The sequence below is a fragment of the Bos taurus genome, chromosome 17, assembly GCF_002263795.3.
Source record: "Bos taurus isolate L1 Dominette 01449 registration number 42190680 breed Hereford chromosome 17, ARS-UCD2.0, whole genome shotgun sequence".
Taxonomy (NCBI): domain Eukaryota; kingdom Metazoa; phylum Chordata; class Mammalia; order Artiodactyla; family Bovidae; genus Bos; species Bos taurus.
The window spans coordinates 62,197,512-62,219,292 of NC_037344.1; the positions used below are offsets into that span (position 1 = coordinate 62,197,512).

Below are 21,781 nucleotides of genomic sequence, written 5' to 3' on the forward strand. Positions count from 1 at the left end.
GGAAACAGGTCTATAAAATCATTTCTGTATATATATAAATTATTCAGTATAAAATTATTCAATATAAAATATTCAGCTTCTTCCAAATGGGCGATTTGGGGATTCTTTCATCATAAGGGGGCCACCATTTAGCTGAAACAGAAAAAGGAGCGTGCCTTAAGGCCACTGCTGCTGCTGCTGCTAAGTCATTTCAGTTGTGTCCGACTCTGTGTGACCCCATAGACGGCAGCCCACCAGGCTCCCCCGTCCCTGGGATTCTCCAGGCAAGAACACTGGAGTGGGTTGCCATTTCCTTCTCCAATGCATAAAAGTGAAAAATGAAAGTGAAGTCGCTCAGTTGTGTCCAACCCTCAGCGACCCCATGGACTGCAGCCTACCAGGCTCCTCCGTCCATGGGATTTTCCAGGCAGGAGTACTGGAGTGGGGTGCCATTGCCTTCTCCTAATGCCACTAGAGTAGAGGGGGAGAGGAAAGAAAGGGAGGGAGAAATTTGCAGCCTTCATTAAGCATACTCTAGTCGCATAAGCATACTCTAATGCCACTAGAGTATGCTTAATGAAGGCTGCAAATTTCTCCCTCTCTTTCTTTCCTCCCCACTTCTCCCTCTACTTCTCCTTGTTCCTTTCAAGCTCACTTTGAAAGTTGACCTGAATCTCCAGTAGAGGCCCTGAACTAGTCCAACCCAGAGCTTAGGGCCCAGAGATGCACCACAGCAGTGATTTGCATTTCCACGTTATACTCACATTGCTCACAAAGGCCAGCAATTCTACCTTCTGCTGTGAAACACAGTTGTTGAGAATACTTGACTTTAGCTTCAGACAGACCTGCTCAGACACCTGTATACCCTTCTTACCTACCATGTGACCTTAGGCAAATTGCTTAACCCCTCAGATTCTTCATGGGGAGAGTGGGGCCAATGACAGTGGGTACCTCATAGGACTATTGTGGAAATGGCGAGATAAAATATGAAAGTGCTTAGAACAGTGCCTGCCATATGGTCTATGCTCAATCAACTGTAGCTATAATGCTTGATTTGGAAACGACAAACCTCCAGTGAGAAGACACCCAACCTTGGTGAACTCCAAGGAGCAGGAACCCTACATCATGAATCTTATATCTATAGTATCTGAAACACTTAAAAGACTAGTTCCTGCCACAGAGGTAAAAGGGCAGTATGTGGGCTAATTTGGAGTTAACCACTCCTCGGAACTCAAACGTTCTAATGGAGATTTTTGTGGCCTGAGCAATACATGCAAAAACACAGGTGTCCGTGGCCAGTGAACTAAAATGTGAAACAATGACTACCCAGCAACAAGACAGGAACACCTGCTGGTGTCTGTTAGATGCCACCACGTGGCACAAGCCTGTTGTTTCTTCCTGCATCATTTAGTAGATAAACTTTTTCATGTGACTAAGATACTAGTTGTCATCACAACTTCCAAAAAAAAAAAAAAAGACTCCATGTTCCCAATGTAAGGGGCCCGGCTTCAATCCCCGGTGAGGGAACTAGATCCTGTGTGCTGCAACTAAGACCCAACACAGCTAAATTTAAAAAAATATGTTACACACACACATACACACGCACAATGTTACTCAGCCATAAAAAGAAGGAACTCTTGCTGTTTGTGACAACATAGATGGACTTTGAAGGCATTATGCTAATAAGTTACAAAAGAAAGGCAAATACCTTATTGTCTCACTTATATATATTTCAAAGACATCACTTTGCTGACAAAGGTCTGACATAGTCAAAGCTATGTGGTCTCTCCAGTAGTCATGTACAGATGTGAAAGTTGGACCATAAAGAAAGCTAAGTGCTGAACAATTGATACTTTACAGTTGTGATGCTGGAGAAGAGTCTTGAGAGTCCCTTGGACAGCAAGGAGATCAAACCAGTCAATCCTAAAGGAAAGTAACCCTGAATACTCATTGGAAGGACTGATGCTGAAGCTTAAGCTCCAATACTTTGGCCACCTGATGCAAGGTGCCAACTCATTGAAAAAGACCCTGATACTGGGAAAGATTGAGGGCAGGAGAAGGAGGTGACAGAGGACGAGGTGGTTAGATAGCATTACCGACCAATTCAATGGACATGAACTTGAGCAAACGCCAGAAGATGGTGAGGGACAGGGAGGCCTGGTGTGCTACAGTCCATGGGGTCAGAAAGAGTCGGACACAATGTAGCGTCTGAACAACAACAACATTTCTAAAAGAAACAAAACAAAAAGTTGAACTCATAGAGAACAAATCAGTGGTTGCCAGGGGCGGGGTGTGGGGGCTTGGTGAAATGGATGAAGGTGGTCAAAAGGGGCAAACTTCCAGTTAAAATGTCCTGGGAATATAATTTACATCATGGTAACTATGGTTAGTACTACTATATTGTGTATTTGAAAGTTGCTCAGGTGTTGGTGGTGGTTTAGTTGCTAAAGTCATGTCTGACTCTTGTAACCCTGTGGACTTTAGCCCACCAGGCTCCTCTGTCCATGGGATTCTCCAGGAAAGAATACTGAAGTGGGTTGTCATTTCCTTCTCCAAAAGTTGCTAAGAGTAGATCTTAAAAGTTCTCAACATAAGAAAATTGTAATGATGTGTGGTAATGAATATTAACTAGATTTCTTATGGTGATCATTTCACAAAATATACAAATATTATCCCTGGGTTTGGAAGATCTCCTGGAGGAGGAAATGGCAGCCTACTCCAGTATTCTTGCCAAAAGAATGCTATGGACAGAGGAGCCTGGTAGGCTATACAGTCCATGGAGGCACAAAGAGTCAGAGATGACTGAGCATCTGAGTACACCCCTACCATAGTCTATCTTTGATTGAAGTGTGGGGTTTTATAAACTTTTAATGTCTTATTTGTCTGTCTGTAAGTAATTTAGCAGTATTAAATCTGAGCAAGATTTTGGTTGTGTTAGGGAGTGTTAAGAGGCATCCTGGCCCAAGAATGAATTTGGCCCTATATTTTAAGATTAAATCCTTCACTTGGTAAACACTTATTAAGCATGTACAATATGCTGGGCCCACAGCATTGAATAAGATGGTAATCTGCCACACCATAATGGATATAATATGAGGAAAGACATTTTCATCAATAATGACTACACAATTTGTGGATTCATATGTAGTAGAAGTTAGTTAAGGACATTTTGAAGGTCTTCCCTGTTACTTTTTACTGAAGGAAGAGGTTCAGGAAGTATTGGAAATTGTACATTGAGTCACACTTTGGAAAATATGCAAATACCACTACTTACTATCTCTAGAGAAAATTCTCCTTGGTCTGTTTCCTCATGAAAGATGGAGGTTTCATAGGGTGGTTAGGAGGATTAAATTAAGACAATGAATATAGTATGTTTAACACAGTTCTTGGCACAGAATGAATAGTGTTAATATTATACTTGCTTTGTGCTTTCTTCACAGAGAAGTATCTAGTAGATCTAAAGCTATTACTTGTAATTGTAGAAATTCCTTATGATGTCAGCCAACAAGTTGTTTCAATAAAGAAAAAAGGAAAAATAGAAAAGACAAAATTTTAGTTTAATACATGTACTAAGCACTGTGGTAGAGGCCTCTGTACTATATAAAATAAGTATAAATGCACTTTTATAACTAGGTAATGTTCATCAGACATGACACATCTGAAGGTATGAAATTCATCCAAGGAATATTAAAAGAAGGGAATTAAACATTCTCTAGGAGAAAAGGGGGCCTTTCCTGGTAGCTCAGCTGGTAAAGAATCTACCTGTAATTCAGGAGACTGTAGTTCGATTCCTGGGTTGGAAAGATTCCCTGGAGAAGGGATATGCTACCCACTCCAGTATTCTTAGGCTTCCATGGTGGCTCAGATGGTCAAGAATCCACTGCAATGTGGAAAACATGGGTTCAATCCCTGGGTTGGGAAGATCCCCTGGAGGAGGGCATGTTAACCCACACCAGTATTCTTGCCTGGAGAATCCGCATGGACAGAGGAGCCAGGCGGGCTACAGTCCACGGGGTCACAAAATGTTGGACATGACTGAGCGACTAAGCATAGCACAATACAGGGGGAAAAGGGCCACCCAAGATGGAGAGGTCATGGTGGAGAGTTCTGATAAAATGTGATCCATTTGAGAAAGGAATTGAAACCACTTCAGCACTCTTGGCTTGAGAACCCCATGAACAGTATAAAGAGGCAAAAAATATGACACTGAAAGATGAACCCCTCAGGTCAGTAGGTATCCAATATGCTTACTGGAGAAGAGCAGAGAAATAGCTCCAGAAGAAATGAAGAGCCTGAGGCAAAGTGGAAACAGCGCCCAGTAGTGGATGTGTCTGGTGGTGAAAGTAAAATCTCATGCTATAAAAAACAGTGTTTCATAGGAACCTGGAATGTTAGGTTCATGAATTAAGGTAAATTGGAAGTGGTCAAACAGGAGATGGCAAGAGAGAACATCGACATTTTAGGAATCTGAACTAAAATGGACAGAAATGGGCAAATTTAATTCAGATGACCATTATATCTACTACTTGGACAAGAATCCCTTAGAAGAATGGAATAGCCCTCATAGTCAACAAGACAGTCTGAAATGCAGTCCTTGAGTGCAATCTCAAAAACAACAGAATAATCTCAGTTCATTTCCAAGGCATACCACTCAATATCACAGTAATCCAAGTCTATGCCCCAACCACTAATGCCAAAGAAGCAGAAGTTAAATTGTTCTATAAAGACTACAAGACCTTCGAGAACTAACACCAAAAAAAGATGTCCTTTTCATTATAGGGAAATGGAATGCAAAAGTAGGAAGTCAGGAGATACCTGGAGTAACAGGTAAGTTTGGCCTTGGAGTACAAAATGAAGCAGGACAAAGGCTATTAGAGTTTTGCCGAGAGAACGTGTTGGTCATAGCAAACACCCGCTTCCAACAACACAAGAGATGACTCTGCACGTGGGCATCACCAGATGGTCAATATTACTATTAGATTGATTATATTCTTTGCAGCCAGTGATGGAGAAGCTCTATACAGTTTGCAAAAACAAGACCAGGAGCTGACTGTGGCTCAGATCATAAACTCCTTATTGAGAAAATCAGGCTTAAATTGAAGAATGTAGGGAAAACCACTAGGCCATTCAGGTATGACCTAAATCAAATCCCTTACAACTATGCAGTGGAAGTGACAAATAGAGTCAGGGATTAGATCTGATAGAGTACCTGAAGAACTATGGTCAGAGGTTCATGACATTGTACAGGAGGCTGTGATCAAGACATGACATTGTACAGGAGGCAGTGATCAAGACCAGCCCCAAGAAAAGAAATGCAAAAAGGCAAAATGGTTGTCTGAGGAGGCCTTGCAAATAGCTGAGAAAAGAAGAGAAGCTAAAGGCAAAGGAGAAAAGGAAAGGAATACCTATCTGAATGCAGAGTTCCAAAGAACAGCAAGGAGAGATAAGAAAGCCTTCCTCAGTAATCAATGCAAAGAAATAGAGGAAAACAATAGAATGGGAAAGACTAGAGATCTTTTCAAGAAAATTAGAGATACCAAAGGAAGATTTCATGCAAGATGGGCACAATAAAGGACAGAAACATTATGGACCTAACAGAAGCAGAAATATTAAGAAGAGGTGTTAAGAATACACAGAAGAACTGTACAAAAAGAGGTCTTAATACCCCAGATGACCTCGATGGCATGATCACTCACCTAGAGCCAGACATCCTGGAGTGTGAAGTCAAGTGGGCCTTCAGAAGCATCATGACGAACAAAGCTAGTGGAGGTGATGGAATTCCAACTGAGCCACTTCAGATCCTAAAAGATGATGCTGTGAAAGTGCTGCACTCAGTATGCCAGCAAATTTGGTAAACTCAGCAGTGGCCGCAGAACTGGAAAAGGTCAGTTTTCATTCCAATCCCAAAGAAAGGCGGTCAAAGAATGTTCAAACTACCGCACAAATGCACTCATTTCACGTGCTAGTAAAGTAATGCTCAAAATCCTACAAGCTAGGCTTCAACAGAATGTGAACCAAGAGCTTCCAGATGTTCAAGCTGGATTTAGAAAAGGCAGAGGAACCAGAGATCAAATTGCCAACATTTGTTGGGAGCGTAGAGAAAACTAGAGAATTCCAGAACAGAATCTACTTCTGCGTCATTTACTATGCTAAAGCCTTTGACTGCGTAGGTAACAACAAACAGTGAAAAATTCTTAAAGAGATGGGAATACTAGACCACCTTACCAGCCTCCTGTGAAACCTGTATGCAGGTCAAGTAGCAACAGTTAGAACCAGACGTGGAATAATGAACTGGTTCAAAATTGGGAGAGGAGCATGTCAGGGCTGTGTAGTGTCACCCTGCTTATTTAACTTATATGCAGAGTATATCACGTGAAATGCCGAGCTGGTAGAAACACAAGCTGAAATCAAGATTGCCAGGAAATATATCAATAACCTCAAATATGCAGATGAAACCACCCTTATGGCAGAAAGTGAGGAATTAAAGAGCCTCTTGAAGAAGGTGAAAGAGGAGAGTGAAAAGCGGGCTTAAAACTCAACATTCAAAAAAAAAAAAAAAAAGATCATGCATCCAGTTCCATCATTTCATGGCAAATAGATGGGGAAACAATGGAAACAGTGACAAACTTTATTTTCTTGGGCTCCAAAATCACTGCAGTCGGTGACTGTAGCCATGAAATTAAAAACACTGGCTCCTTGGAAGGAAAGCAGTGACAAACCTAGACAGCATATTAAAAAGCAGAGACACTACTTTGCCTTCAAAGATCCATATAGTCAAAGCTGTGGTTTTTCCAGTAGTTATGTACAGATGTGTGAGCTGGACAATAAAAAAGGCAGAGTGCCAAAGAATTGAACTGTGGTGTTGGAGAAGGCTCTTCAGAGTCCCTTGGACTGCAAGGAAACCAAACCAGTCAATCCTAAAGGAAATCAACCCTGAATATTCACTGCAAGGACTGATGCTGAAGCTGAAGCTGAAGCTCCAGTGCTTTGGCCACCTGATGTGAAGAACTGACTTATTAGAAAAGACCCTGATGCTGGGAAAGATTGAAGGCAGGAGGAGAAGGGGACAACAGAGGATGAGATGGTTGGATGGCATCACCGACTCAGCAGACATGAGTTTGAGCTAACTCCAGGAGATGGTGAAGGACAGGGAAGCCTGGCGTGCTGTAGCCCCTTGGGTCATAAAGAGACACGGCTGATTGACTGAACAACAGCAAGGAGAAAAAGAAATACTTTTATTAAAAAGGGAGTATGGGTAGGGACTTCGGTGGTAATTCAGTGACTTAGACTTGGTACTTCAGATGCAAGGGACGTGGGTTCAAGCATTCAGTCAGTGATCAGGGAACTAAAATCCCATATGCTGCTAAGTGCAGTCAAAAAAAAAAAAAAAAAACTAAAGAATAAAAACTGGATGGGAAAAGAAACTGTGTTTTTTATTCTTGGATACATTTGATTTTTTCACTTTAAGTCCACATATACTTCTATAAGAGTGATCCTTGTAATAAAGAGTTAAAGAAAAGGAATAAAAAATGGAAACAACAAAAAAAGTGGGGAGTATGGCTATAGAAAGGACCTGGAGATCCTGGGAAATAATAAATTGAGTATGTAATATATCAGTGTTAAAACATCTTCCCAGGTGGTGCAGTGGTAAAGAATCCACCTGCCAATGCAGGAGACAGAGGAGACACGGATTTGATTCCTAGGTGGGGAAGATGCCCTGGAGTAGGAAACGGCAACCTACTCCAGTATTCTTGCCTAGAGAATTACATGGACAGAGGGGTGGTGGATTACAGTGCATGAGGTCACAAAGAGTTGGACACAACTGAGCATACTCACCAACATCTGCCAGAATTGAAAAGTTAAATGACTGAAACACTAGCCCCTTGACCCTGGGTTAATTGGGGTCTTCTTTTTTTTTATTTTAATTTTATTTTATTTTTAAACTTTACAATATTGTATTAGTTTTGCCAAATATCGAAATGAATCCGCCACAGGTATACCCGCGTTCCCTGTCGGAGGGAGGAGGGTTCAGGATGGGGAACGCGGGTATAATTGGGGTCTTCTGACTTACTGGATATAGTCCACCTAGAGTCCCAGAAGAAAATAGACTCAATAAATATACCACATGGAATCTGAAGAGATATCTAATCTGAACAGGGTTTTATTTTTTGTTTTAAAAAACTCATTTCTTGAATGAACATTTATAAAAGGCCAAATTAGAACAATGAGTCACATAAATAGTTGTTCTCATATAGTAGGTAGCTGTTGCTTGAAAATCCAAGTGATAATAGTAAATGCAGGTACAAATAGTGGTATATGTTAAACAACTTAGATGAAAGATGGAATTTCCTTAAAAAGATTCTGGTACCTGGAAAAATTAGCCCAAGACAAGGATGTTGATGTCAATAGACACATGTGAAGAGTTCAAATTTAAATGTGGAAAAGCAGTAAGTTATTTAATGTATAATTAAAAACCGTTGGATCTCCTTGCAGTCCAAGGGACTCTCAAGAGTCTTCTGCAGCACCACAGTTCAAAAGCATCAATTCTTACCACTGTCCATCTCCAGGACTCTTTTCGTTATGTAAAAATGAAACTATACTCATTAAAGTATAAATCCCCATTATCTTCTTTCCCTTCGCCCCTAGCAACCTCTATCCTACTTTCTGTCTGTATGATTTTACTACACAAGTACATCATTTAAGTGGAATCTGACAGTATTTGTCTTCTTGCGACCAAGGGGGGGGCTTATTTCACTTAGCATAATATCCTCAAGATCCATCCATGTTGTGGCCAGTTTGCAGACTTTCCCTCTTTTTATGGCGGTGAATTAATATTCCATTTGTATGTACAGCCCACCTTTCACTTCTCCATTCACCCCTCTGTGGGCACTCAGGTTGCTTTCCACATTTTAAGCTGTTGTGAATAATGCTGCTCTGAACATTACATGTATGGACATACAAAGCTCTCTTTGGGATCCTGCTTTGCATCCTTCTGGGCTTATACCTAGAAGTTGAACTTGCTGGATCACATGGTCATTCTATTTTTAATATTCTTTCAGGAGCTACCATTACCATTCCACAGCAGCTGTAGCATTTTACCTCCCACCAGTTAGGGCACAAGTGTTCCAGTTTTCTCCACCTCCTCTCCAACATTGTTCTTTTTCTGTTTTCTTTTGTTTTTTGTAGTGGTCATGCTAATGGATATGAGGTGGCATCTCATTGTAGTTCAGCTTGACATTTCCCTAAGGATGCGTGACATCGAGCATCTTTTCATATGCGAAAGGTCATTTGTGTATCTTCTTTTGGAGAAATTTCCATTTGAGTCCTTTGCCCATGTTTTGAATCAGGCTTGTGGTTTTTTGTTGTTGAGTTTTAGGAGTTTTCGCCTATGTATTTTGGATAGTAGTTCCTTATCAGATATATGATTGGCAACTATTTTTCTCTCATTCTGTGGTGGCCTTTTTCACTCTGTGAATATTATAGTAATTTTGGATGCACAAAATTTAAGTATTTTCCTAAAGTCCATCTTGTCTGTTTTTCTTCGGTTTCTGTGCTTTTGGTGTCATAGCTGAGAAACCTTTGCCAAATCCAGTGCCGTGAAACTTTTGCCTTACGCTTTCTCCTATGAGGTTTATAGGAACACAGGTTTCCTGAATGGGGATTCTCCAGGAGCCTGCCAGACACACAAACTAGTAGTCATGCTATGGGTAGGCTTTGAGGGAGCTCCAGACCGTTCTGTCCATTCTACCAGGCTTGCCTGTTTTCACAGCCGTTGCAGTTGAGACGATGCAGTTGAGCTGTACTTGAGATGACTCGTGGGCACCTGAGGAGACGGCTATGGGAAGTTGGGTAGTTAAAAGTTCACACACCTCACTGCTCTCACCAAGATTGAGCTGTTTTGTTGTTGTATGACCTAGACAGTTTCCACACTTGCAAAAAAGTTGACTGTTGACTGTTTTTGCCAGTGTTACCACTGCTTTTGTGGAGGAGGGGGCTTCTGTAGACCCTTATTTTGACCTTTTGAAAGTGCTTCCCATTTTCCCTCTTCACTTGATATGAAGCCAGATGAATGCAGTGTTAATGCAAAGCCTCTTTAGTTCCACAGTAGTATTTAAGCTTACTAGGTGCTTTTGTGTGCCACTGTGATTCATTCCTTTCCGTTGCTGTACTCCTCTGTTTCTCTGTGTGGATCTGTCACAATTTAACGTCCATTGTATTATCTGTGAATACAACGTGGAGTTCTTTTGGAATACTGTGAACTATGCTTCTGTGTCCATTATTATCTAGTCAGAGGATGCAGATGTCAGGGTAGAAAGGTCAAGGGTATTCAGTATATGCTATTTCAAAGTGGCTGCCAGTTTACATTTCTAAAGCAATTGATGAATTTCCACTGTTCCGTGGTAATACTTGGAATTTCCTTCTTCTGTAATCAGTCTTGTGAGTGTATAGTGATATCTCTCTACGGCTAGATAAGCTGCATTTCTCTGAATACTAAAGAGATTGGGACACCTTCACAAATGGGTTCGGGCCCATCTTTTGCATTTTGACTCCACTGGAATAAGCTTTCACCCCCATGCATCCATCCAAACTGCCAGCTCCGGAATGTCAGTGGATAAACAACTCTCCGTTGTCAAATCAAATGATCAACATGGGGCCCTCAGGCTATGGACCTACCAGCAACTTTTAAAGATAATGGGTGGGTTCTGACTTGCTTTTTAAAAGAATCACTCTGTCTGCTGGGTAGAAAATATACTACTGTGGGAGCAGAGAAGTCAGGTAAATACTTGTGCATTTGTCTAGGAGAGAGTGATGGTGATACAGGCTCCACTCCTTACCAACTCTAGAGCAGAACTCTCCAGCCTCTGTTTCTTCGTATTCACGATGGAGTCTCATATTGTGCACGGGAGCATGAAATTAAGGGTGTGTGTAGAGTACTTAGCACCATGTCAGTGATGTTACGTGTGCTTGGCGGTATTGATAGGGGTAGAGCATCTGACTGCACACACTGTCTTGCGTAGAGTTGGTGATGTTACATGTGCTTTGTTCTCTCTTTACACACAGTTGACCCCCCTCCAAAGCTCTGTTTCTTTAGACTGTCAATCAGCAATATATTAACTTAAAAATCAGAAATAAACATAAGTGGAAAAACAGAAAAAAAAGCAATAATTATTAATTCCAGCTGAACTCCACTCTAGACAAGGTTGTCTCTTGCCTAAGTGCTCTCCTTTCCTCATGCACCACCCTCATGCATCCAAGGTGATCAGATCCCCCTGGAGCAGATGTAGCCCCTTCTAAGAGAGCCGCAAAATGAAGAAGCCCCAAGGACTAGGCACTATGGAGACTGAAGTGATGCTTCTTAAAATAGCTTTTTATTTAAAATCATTTCCTATTCATGAATAGTAGTTGTTGAAGCAAATTAGATTACTGAACAGATAACATTCTTTAAATAATATGTAGGAGTGGGATGAATGATCCTGTGATAATCTTAGGTGCAAATAATAGTGTATATCAAACAGTGCAGATGGAAGATAGTATGCTGTCAACAGTAATTTCAGGTCAGAAATAGGCCCAACTAAAAGATGACATTGATAAGTATGATTCATGAGGAGAACGTACATAAAATTGTTTCGTGAAATGGGAAAAAAGCGAAAGTGTAGAATATTTTACATACGAGTTCACATATGAATATATAACCAAATTAATAAAGTGAATACTGAAAACCTTGTCATCCTGTTCCTATGTTGTTAAGTTTCTGTAGACTATTCCTGTCAGAGTTACAGGTTCCATCAGTTGTCACTTCACCTTTGCTTCTGTGAGTGCCTTATTCCCACTCAGTGCTTGAGACATTTGATACTTTTGAATTCTTCCTCCAGTACACTTCTGCCTTTGGTTATCCTTGTCCTTCACCTGCTGCCTCTTGTGATACTGGCTGTCCTGGTGGTGGGGCATCCAGTGGGGGTCTTGCTGGTGGAGGAGCCTCCATTGGGGGTCTCTCCTCTGGTGGGGGGCCCCCTTCTGGCCCCTCTTGTATCCCCACTGGGAGGAGCTCCATTATGAATACCTCACTACTGGTTTCCTCTGTAGTCTCATCTGAGATACCCCCTGGGGTCTCTACTGATTCAATTCCAGTCCTGAGGCTAATAAATAGTATTGCAGTTATCAAAAGTACTAAAAGTAGTGAAGGGACTATGAAAACAACGTTGCCAATACCTTGAAACTCATTTCTGCGTCTCTTTGGAGTTTCACTTTCACCTCCACTTGAAAGCTGAATTGATATCCTAGGAGGACCACTGTCTACACTACCACCTTCTCCTGGATCTTTGCAGTCAGGGGGCGCATAGCCATCCTCACAGTGGCAGTGCCTAAAATTGTTGCAAACTCCTTTCCCGTTACACAGTTCTGTTGTCTCACAGTTGTACCCAAGTGAGGTGTAATCAGTACACAAGTGATTCATGCAGACTTTGTGTGGGGCACAGAGAGTGCCAGTGTGTGCATCTCCATCATCAGGGACATCAGCAGTGCCATAGGCATCCATGCTCCAGCACCAGTCATCTTTGTGAGCGACCTGGATCAGTGTATGATTGGGTTTGAGTTGTGGTATCTCTCTAACATTTGTACATATAAGTTTGCCACAAAATATGTTATCATCTGCACACTTCAGATATGTTAACCTCGGTGAGCTGGTGGTACCACAGTTTCCAAACCGGTCCCCTCTTGTGTTCATTGAAACGTAACACATTTCTGGGGCAGACCTTGCAGGGGACCCGTATATATCCATGCATTGATTGTCAGGGTTCTTACACCGACCTCCAGCACAGTAGTGAATTCTGTCACACATGGTACCATCTAGCTTATAGCTGTCTCTGGGACATTCTCCCGAGGAACCATTACAATACTCTGGGAGGTCACACTCTCCCAGAGCAGCACGGCACATGAATCCCTGGTATCTCAGGCGACATTTATCACAGCAGAGTCCATCACTACATTCTGCATGCTCTCTCAGCTGACATCTGGTGTCACAGCATGGGTGCCTTTCACAGTTAGAACCACAGTCACACTGCTCAGGTCCTTCTACAATGCCATCGCCACAGCGGGAAGCCCTCCGTAAGCGGCCTTTGTGCCCAGGCTTGTTGAACAGGCAGGCCCCCTTGTGTTCCCAGAGGAACCGGTGGAAGAAGTCAGAGCTGCAGTTGCTGAAGCCACTTTCTTTAGTGATGTTTTCACGCATGAGGCAGAAGGGCCGGTCTTTACAGATGCAGGCCGGATGGTCGTGCCGAATACCCAAGTTGTGTCCGAGCTCATGGACCATGAGCGCTGCAAACAGGAGGACATCCTCGTGGTGGAAGGATTCCACGGCTGCCGCAAAATCACTGGAGCAGGCACCACTGAGAAATGCCTGCCCCGTATCCTCTCTAGGATGCTGTCCCACGATCATGTGGGCAACATCATGCTTCACACGATGGAAGAGCTTCTCTTGTCTCCAGCTGTTGAAATTCCTGAGTGCAACTTGCAGGTCCACGGGGACCTCTGTGAGGTCCCCCTCCGTCCAAATCTCCATTCCAGCCAGCACCACCTCTGTGTTTATTCCCCTTGTGAAGCTGTTGGCCAGAGCGATGATGTCCATTACTCTCTGGACTGTCTGATTGACGTCACTGCCCCACATTTGGAACCGCTGGTTGTTGACCACCACAAACATCTCCACGTACTTGGTATGTGACCACAAGTCGGATGGCACCTGCCAGCTGTGAGGCTTGCCGCTCTCTGGTCGCCGGCTGGTGGACGCCACTTGGCTGTCTTTGGACGTGACGCCACAGGAGACTCGAGCTTCGTGGGCCATGGCGTACAACAGGTGTTCAAACCGTTTGGAAGAGTGCACGGGCTCAAGGCCATAGGATTTTCCCTCCTTAATCAGGAGGCCCCTGAGGCCTGAACAGGTGTTGACAGAAACAAAAGAACCTGGGACTCCTTCTATGTAGCCTTCGTAGTGACAGTCCCGCGAGATGAGAGGCATTTCTTGCCCCAGGATGCCATCGTGGTAGCTGAAGACCAGGAAGTTATCCACAAAGTAGTCTGTCTTCAGCGTCAGGTGAATCAGCTGCCTCTGGCCCTGCATAAATAGCACATAGGAGAGCTTTTCCACTTGGTCTTCCCTTCCTTCCACTGTCAGACTCTTGGGAATGACTACTTCATAGGAAGAGTGATGTGGTGAGCCCAAGTCACAGTACAGGCTTGGCAGAGAAATCAGTACCAAGAACAACAGGATCCCCAACCTGGCACATGAAAGTCCTGGCACCAGGGCCAGCCTCAAGCCCTTCATGTGAGGAGCCCAAGTTTGAAGCATTCTGATAGCCTCAGACATAGCCAGTTGCCTTTTCCATAGAGAAGGCAGTACAGAGTCAGAGTCTCTCACAGACGCTGCCACTGACATGGCCCTAGTGAATCAGTTGATGATGCAGGGCTTGTGTCCAGCAGCAGCAGCAGCAGCTCTCCCTGACACACAGACCCTCTGCCACAGGTACTCACTTCAGATCTATTCTGGCTGCATGCAGGGCGGCTCTTGCCTGCCTCTCAGAGGTCAGCCTCTGGCTGTGTCCTTTCTAGTCTTGGATCTCTCTGTTATGCTTCAAATAGTCTTTTCTCTGTGACTTCCCTCCACACCCTCAACTCCAGTGGTTAAGGTCTTCCTGACGTTAGGAAGAGCTGTAATCATGAAGAGGGACTGCAGACTCTAAAATGCAAGACTGTACCTTGAGAAAGGAAACAAAACCTCCATGTCTTCTTGAGTTGGAAAGCATGGAACACCCCTCCCCCACTCTCCCATCGTCCGTTGCTCAGCTGACTCCTAATGTTCTAGACCAGGAGGCTTGGACGTCTTCAGGGGGCACGCTCCATTGCCCGTTTCCTCTCTCCTAAAGCTCTTGTTCTGTATCACATGGAGATTGTAACTAGATGTAACATGGCATTATAGATGCGATGCACAACAGACCAATCTGTTAGATAAAGCCAGTGTGGTACCTGCTTGTGCCCCCAGATAGATAAACCCCAGTGTGCTGGTCACCCGTGGGACAATGACATTCCCTACTTTTAAGAAAACATCATCAGCATTCAGTTTCTCAAGTTGTGTTTCTAACACAGTGTGTATTTATGACACTAAAAGTGTGTATGAGAGATGCCAGCAGAGCAGTCTCCCCGTTGTGCAGTTATCATGGGAACCTTGGTGGTAAGTATCTCCAGACCTATTACCATTCTTGGGCTGGTCTGGCATAGCAGTGTCTTAAGACTATGCCTGTCGAAGACTGCTGCTGCTGCTGCTAAGTCGCTTCAGTCGTGTCTGACTCTGTGCGACCCCATAGACGCAGCCTCCAGGCTCGCCATCCCTGGGATTTTCCAGGCAAGAACACTGGAGTGGGTTACATTTCCTTCTCCATTTCATGAAAGTGAAAGTGAAGTCACTTAGTCTTCTCCGCTCTTTGCGACCCATGGACTGCAGCCTACCAGGTTCGTCCATCCATGGGATTTTCCAGGCAAGAGTACTGGATTGGGGTGCCATCGCCTTCTCTGTGTCAAAGACTAGGAATCCTGAAGTCTCCCCTTGTGTTGTATAGACTTCCATGTGTTCAGTGGCCACTTCTGTTTGTTCCTCCTTATACACTCTCCCAGGTCTAGAAGAGTGCTTGTTCAAGACTAGACGAACAAGAATTATTGAATGACTAAATAGCTCCCAGGTATGGTTGCTGTGGTGTCTCACTTGCTGTATCTTCTGTGTTTCTACTTGGCTTCGTGCCTGCCCTGAATATCTGTAAATGTCTTCAGAAAAACGCACGAAAACCTTGCTGGCACAGACATGATCTCAAAATGTACTTCTTTCTACGTTTTGCTGTCCAGTTCACTCTCCTAATTTCTTCTGGCCTCATATTTCACTGAGAAAAATATTAACAGAAGCAATCAAAAGGATGCCTCCACATATGAACATTAGCTGAGTCCACCCCTGTATCTAAATGCTCCCCCCACTATCGTGAATAAATTGTCCTTGCTCCCGTCTAAGACCAATCCTTTTACTTGTGTGTGGGGTGTCCTTCCCTTTTAATTTCTCATGGACTTCATTCACTCTTACCTTTCTCCCTTCTCTCTTTTACATCTTGGGCATCTGTTTGTCTGCTGGATCCAGTCTTACTATTTGCTGTATTTTCTCGCCTTTATAAAACCATCCCTCTCAGCCCACAGCACCTTCCAGTCACCATCTAGTTTCTCCTTTTCTGTTTTACAGTGAAATTCTTTGAAACAGTGTAGAGACATTCTGTTCCAGTACCACTCCTTTCTTTATTTTCTCAAATGTTTTTTATTTTGATCCGAACACAGTCACAAAATATGCATAGAGCATAAATGTGCTTTTCAGTGAATTAGTATTAATTAAAATGAGAAAGGCAGTACCTTTGATCTCACATATCTGAGGTTCCACAAATAGCCAAGGTCATGGAGACAGAATGTAGAATACAGGTTACCCTGGGTAGGGAAGTAGAGGAATGGGGAGTTCTTGCAGACTTTCAGTTTAGGATGATGAAAAATTCTGGAAGTGGGTATTGATGATGGTGGCACAACAACATGAATGAACTTAATACCAGTGAACTGTGCACTTCAAAATGGTTAAGATGGTTAATTTAATATTGTGTGTATTTTACTGAAAAAGAGAGAAATAGCAAGGAAGGGAGGGAGGGTGAGAGAGAGAAACAGCTGTGTTAAGTACAGCCCTGATGAGGTAATCAGTACTTTTAGCTTCTTAGAAGTCACCTGCGTGCCATTGCCAATCTCATGCCCTCCTGCTTCAGAGAGATCATGATCTTGTCTTTATGATACCTACTTCCTCATCTTCTTTATTATTTTGGTTCCTAAATGTGTGCATCCTCAAATTATATCATTTTACTTTAGTTGTCTTTTAATAACAGCTTTATTGAGATATAAAGTCACATACCAGAATGCTCATCCTTTAAAGTGTACAATTCAGTGGTTTGTAGTATGATCGAAAAGTTATGCAGTCATCACCACAAGCAATTTTGGAACATTTTCCTCATGCCAAAATAAAACTCCCATGTCCATTAGCAGTCGCTCTCCACTCTCTGCTCCCTGCAGCCCCTGGTCACCACTACTCTCCTTCCTATCTCTATGATTTTGTCTATTCTTGACAATCCATAGCAATGGATTCCTATATTATAGTTATAGTCCTCTGTGGTTGGCTTATTTCACCTCACATAAAGCTTTCAAAGCCGTATCATAGCAGATACCAATAGTTTATTTCCTTTGGGCAAAATAACATTTTTTTAATATTGATATATCATAGTTTTTGATTCATCAATTATGAACATCATGTGAATGCAGAGTTCCAAAGAATAGCAAGAAGAGATAAGAAAGCCTTCCTAAGCAATCAGTGCAAAGAAAAATGGAACTAGAGATCTCTTCAAGAAAATTAGAGATACCGAGGGAACATTTCATGCAAAGATGGGCTTGATAAAGAACAGAAATGGTATGGACCTAACAGATGTCAGAAGATATTAAGAAGAGGTGGCAAGAATACACAGAAGAACTGTACAAAAAGATGTCCCCGACCAAGATAATCACGATGGTGTGATCACTCACCTAGAGCCGGACATCCTGGAATGTGAAGTCAAGTGGGCCTTAGAAAGCATCACTAAGAACAAAGCTAGTAGAGGTGATGGAATTCCAGTTGAGCTATTTGAAATCCTGAAAGATGATGCTGTGAAAGTGCTGCACTCAATATGCCAGCAAATTTGGAAAACTCAGCAGTGGCCACAGGACTGGAAAAGGTCAGTCTTCATTCCAAAGAAAGGCAATGGCAACGAATGCTCAAACTACCACACAATTGCACTCATCTCACAAGCTAGTCAAGTAATGCTCAAAATTCTCCAAGCCAGGCTTCAGCAATACGTGAACCGTGAACTTCCAGATGTTCAAGCTGGTTTTAGAAAAGGCAGAGGAACCAGAGATCAAATTGCCAACATCCGCTGGATCATGGAAAAAGCAAGAGAGTTCCAGAAAAACATCTATTTCTGCTTTACTGACTATGCCAAAGCCTTTGACTGTGTGGATCACAACATACTGTGGAAAATTCTGAAAGAGATGGGAATACCAGACCACCTGACCTGCCTCTTGAGAAACCTATATGCAAGTCAGGAAGCAACAGTTAGAACTGGACATGGAACAACAGACTGGTTCCAAATAGGAAAAGGAGTACGTCAAGGCTGTATATTGTCACCCCGCTTATTTAACTCATATGCAGAGTACATCATGAGAAACGCTAGGCTTGAAGAAGCACAAGCTGGAATCAAGATTGCCGGGAGAAATATCAATAACCTCAGATATGCAGATGACACCACCCTTATGGCAGAAAGTGAAGAGGAACTCAAAAGCCTCTTGATGAAAGTGAAAGAGGAGAGTGTAAAAGTTGGCTTAAAGCTCAACATTCAGAAAACGAAGATCATGGCATCTGGTCCCATCAGTTCATGAGAAATAGATGGGGAAACAGTGGAAACAGTGTCAGACTTTATTTTGGGGGGGGGCTCCAAAATCACTGCAGATGGTGACTGCAGCCATGAAATTAAAAGACGCTTACTCCTTGGGAGGAAAGTTATGACCAACCTAGACATTACGTTGCCAACAAAGGTCCGTCTAGTCAAGGCTATGGTTTTTCCAGTAGTCATGTGTGGAAGTGAGAGTTGGACTGTGAAGAAAGCTGAGCGCTGAAGAATCGATGCTTTTGAACTGTGGTGCTGGAGAAGACTCTTGAGAGTCCCTTGGACTGCAAGGAGATGCAGCCAGTCCATCCTAAAGGAGATCAGCCCTGGGTGTTCTTTGGAAGGACTGATGCTGAAGCTGAAGCTCCAATACTTTGTCCACCTGATGCGAAGAACTCACTCGTTGGAGAAGACCCTGATGCTGGGAAAGATTGAAGGCGGGAGGAGAAGGGGACGACAGAGGATGAGATGGTTGGATGGCGTCGTCAGCTCAATGGACATGAGTTTGAACAAGCTCCGGGAGTTGGCTGATTGACAAGGAAGCCTGGCGTGCTGCAGTCCATGAGGTTGCAACTTAGCGACTGAGTAACAACAACAACCGCTCACATAATTTGCCCTTTTAAAACAGGGTGTCTTGTTGAGTTGTAAGAGTTCTAAATGTTTCATGGGTACTAGCTGACCTCCGTCGGTATGTAATTTACAAATGTTTTCTCCGATTCTGTGGGCTTTTGCACTTTCTCAATGGTTACCTCTTAGAGTGGAAAATTATCTCATTTTTTTCTTTGGATTTTTTTCATTCTGTTAAAACATTCAGAATATAAAATTTTCCATTTTAACCAATTTTAAGTGTACACGTCAGTGGTACTAAGTAACGTCCCTGGTGTGCTACATTCAGTTCAGTTCAGTCGCTCAGTTGTGTCCGACTCTTTGCGGCCCCGTGAACCGCAGCACGCCAGGTCTCCCTGTCCATCACCAACTCCCGGAGTCCACCCAAACCCATGTCCATTGAGTCGGTGATACCATCCAACCATTTCATCCTCTGTCGTCCCCTTCTCCTGCCCTCAATCTTTCCCAGCATCGGGGTCTTTTCAAATGAGTCAGCTCTTCACATCAGGTGGCCAAAGTATTGGAGTTTCAGCTTCAACATCAGTCCTACCAATGAACACCCAGGACTGATCTCCTTTAGGATGGACTGGTTGGATCTCCTTGCAGTCCAAGGGACTCTCAAGAGTCTTCTGCAGCACCACAGTTCAAAAGCATCAATTCTTACCACTGTCCATCTCCAGGACTCTTTTCGTTATGTAAAAATGAAACTATACTCATTAAAGTATAAATCCCCATTATCTTCTTTCCCTTCGCCCCTAGCAACCTCTATCCTACTTTCTGTCTGTATGATTTTACTACACAAGTACATCATTTAAGTGGAATCTGACAGTATTTGTCTTCTTGCGACAAGCTTATTTCACTTAGCATAATGTCCTCAAGATCCATCCATGTTGTGGCAGTTTGCAGACTTTCCTCTTTTTTATGGGTGAATAATATTCCATTGTATGTACAGCCCACCTTTCGCTTCTCCATTCACCCCTCTGTGGGCACTCAGGTTGCTTCCACATTTTAGCTGTTGTGAATAATGCTGCTCTGAACATTACATGTATGGACATACAAAGCTCTCTTTGGGATCCTGCTTTGCATCCTTCTGGGCTTATACCTAGAAGTGAACTTGCTGGATCACATGGTCATTCTATTTTTAATATCTTTCAGGAGCTACCATACCATTCCACAGCAGCTGTAGCATTTTACCTTCCCACCAGTAGGGCACAAGTGTTCCAGTTTTCTCCACCTCCTCTCCAACACTTGTTCTTTTCTGTTTACTTTTGTTTTTGTAGTGGTCATGCTAATGGATATGAGGTGGCATCTCATTGTAGTTTAGCTTGACATTTCCCTAAGGATGCATGACATCGAGCATCTTTTCATATGCGAAAGGTCATTTGTGTATCTTCTTTGGAGAAATTTCCATTTGAGTCCTTTGCCCATGTTTTGAATCAGGCTGTGTGGTTTTTTGTTGTTGAGTTTTAGGAGTTTTCGCTATGTATTTTGGATAGTAGTTCCTTATCAGATATATGATTGGCAACTATTTTCTCTCATTCTGTGGGTGGCCTTTTCACTCTGTGAATATATAGTAATTTTGGATGCACAAAATTTAAGTATTTTCCTAAAGTCCATCTTGTCTGTTTTTCTTCGGTTTCTGTGCTTTTGGTGTCATAGCTGAGAAACCTTTGCCAAATCCAGTGCCGTGAAACTTTTGCCTTACGCTTTCTCCTATGAGGTTTATAGGAACACAGGTTTCCTGAATGGGGATTCTCCAGGAGCCTGCCAGACACGCAAACTAGTAGTCATGCTATGGGTAGGCTTTTGAGGGAGCTCCAGACCGTTCTGTCCATTCTACCAGGCTGCCTGTTTTCACAGCCGTTGCAGTTGAGACGATGCAGTTGAGCTGTACTTGAGATGACTCGTGGGCACCTGAGGAGACGGCTATGGGAGTTGGGTAGTTAAAAGTTCACACACCTCACTGCTCTCACCAAGACTGAGCTGTTTTGTTGTTGTATGACCTAGACAGTTTCCACACTTGCAAAAAAGTTGACTGTGACTGTTTTTGCCAGTGTTACCACTGCTTTTGTGGAGGAGGGGGCTTCTGTAGACCCTTATTTTGACCTTTTGGAAGTGCTTCCCATTTCCCCTCTTCACTTGATATGAAGCCAGATGAATGCAGTGTTAATGCAAAGCCTCTTTAGTTCCACAGTAGTATTTAAGCTTCCTAGGTGCTTTTGTGTGCCACTGTGATTCATTCCTTTCCGTTGCTGTACTCCTCTGTTTCTCTGTGTGGATCTGTCACAATTTAACGTCCATTGTATTATCTGTGAATACAACGTGGAGTTCTTTTGGAATACTGTGAACTATGCTTCTGTGTCCATTATTATCTAGTCAGAGGATGCAGATGTCAGGGTAGAAAGGTCAAGAGTATTCAGTATATGCTATTTCAAAGTGGCTGCCAGTTTACATTTCTAAAGCAATTGATGAGAGTTTCCACTGTTCCGTGGTAATACTTGGAATTTTCCTTCTTCTGCAATCAGTCTTGTGAGTGTATAGTGATATCTCTCTACGGCTAGATAAGCTGCATTTCTCTGAATACTAAAGAGATTGGACACCTTCACAAATGGTTTTGGGCCCATCTTTTGCATTTTGACTCCACTGGAATAAGCTTTCACCCCCATGCA

At 42.9% G+C, this 21,781-nt stretch overlaps 2 protein-coding genes across 2 annotated transcripts in view; one reads left to right on the forward strand and one right to left on the reverse strand.

Moving 5' to 3' along the window:
• The window catches only part of TMEM116 (transmembrane protein 116), a 136,640-nt gene that overhangs the window by 55,270 nt on the left and 59,589 nt on the right, over window positions 1-21,781 (forward strand). The window lies entirely within an intron of this gene.
• LOC112442047 (disintegrin and metalloproteinase domain-containing protein 1a-like) lies at window positions 11,327-14,794 on the reverse strand. The gene has a single exon (XM_024977765.2). The coding sequence runs from the start codon at window positions 14,405-14,407 to the stop codon at window positions 11,870-11,872; it is 2,538 nt and encodes an 845-aa protein (XP_024833533.1). The 5' UTR covers window positions 14,408-14,794; the 3' UTR covers window positions 11,327-11,869.

Bases quoted from the DNA above. Each gene is read 5' to 3' on its own strand.
- LOC112442047 (XM_024977765.2), bottom strand. From the start codon at position 14,407: ATGTCAGTGGCAGCGTCTGTGAGAGACTCTGACTCTGTACTGCCTTCT.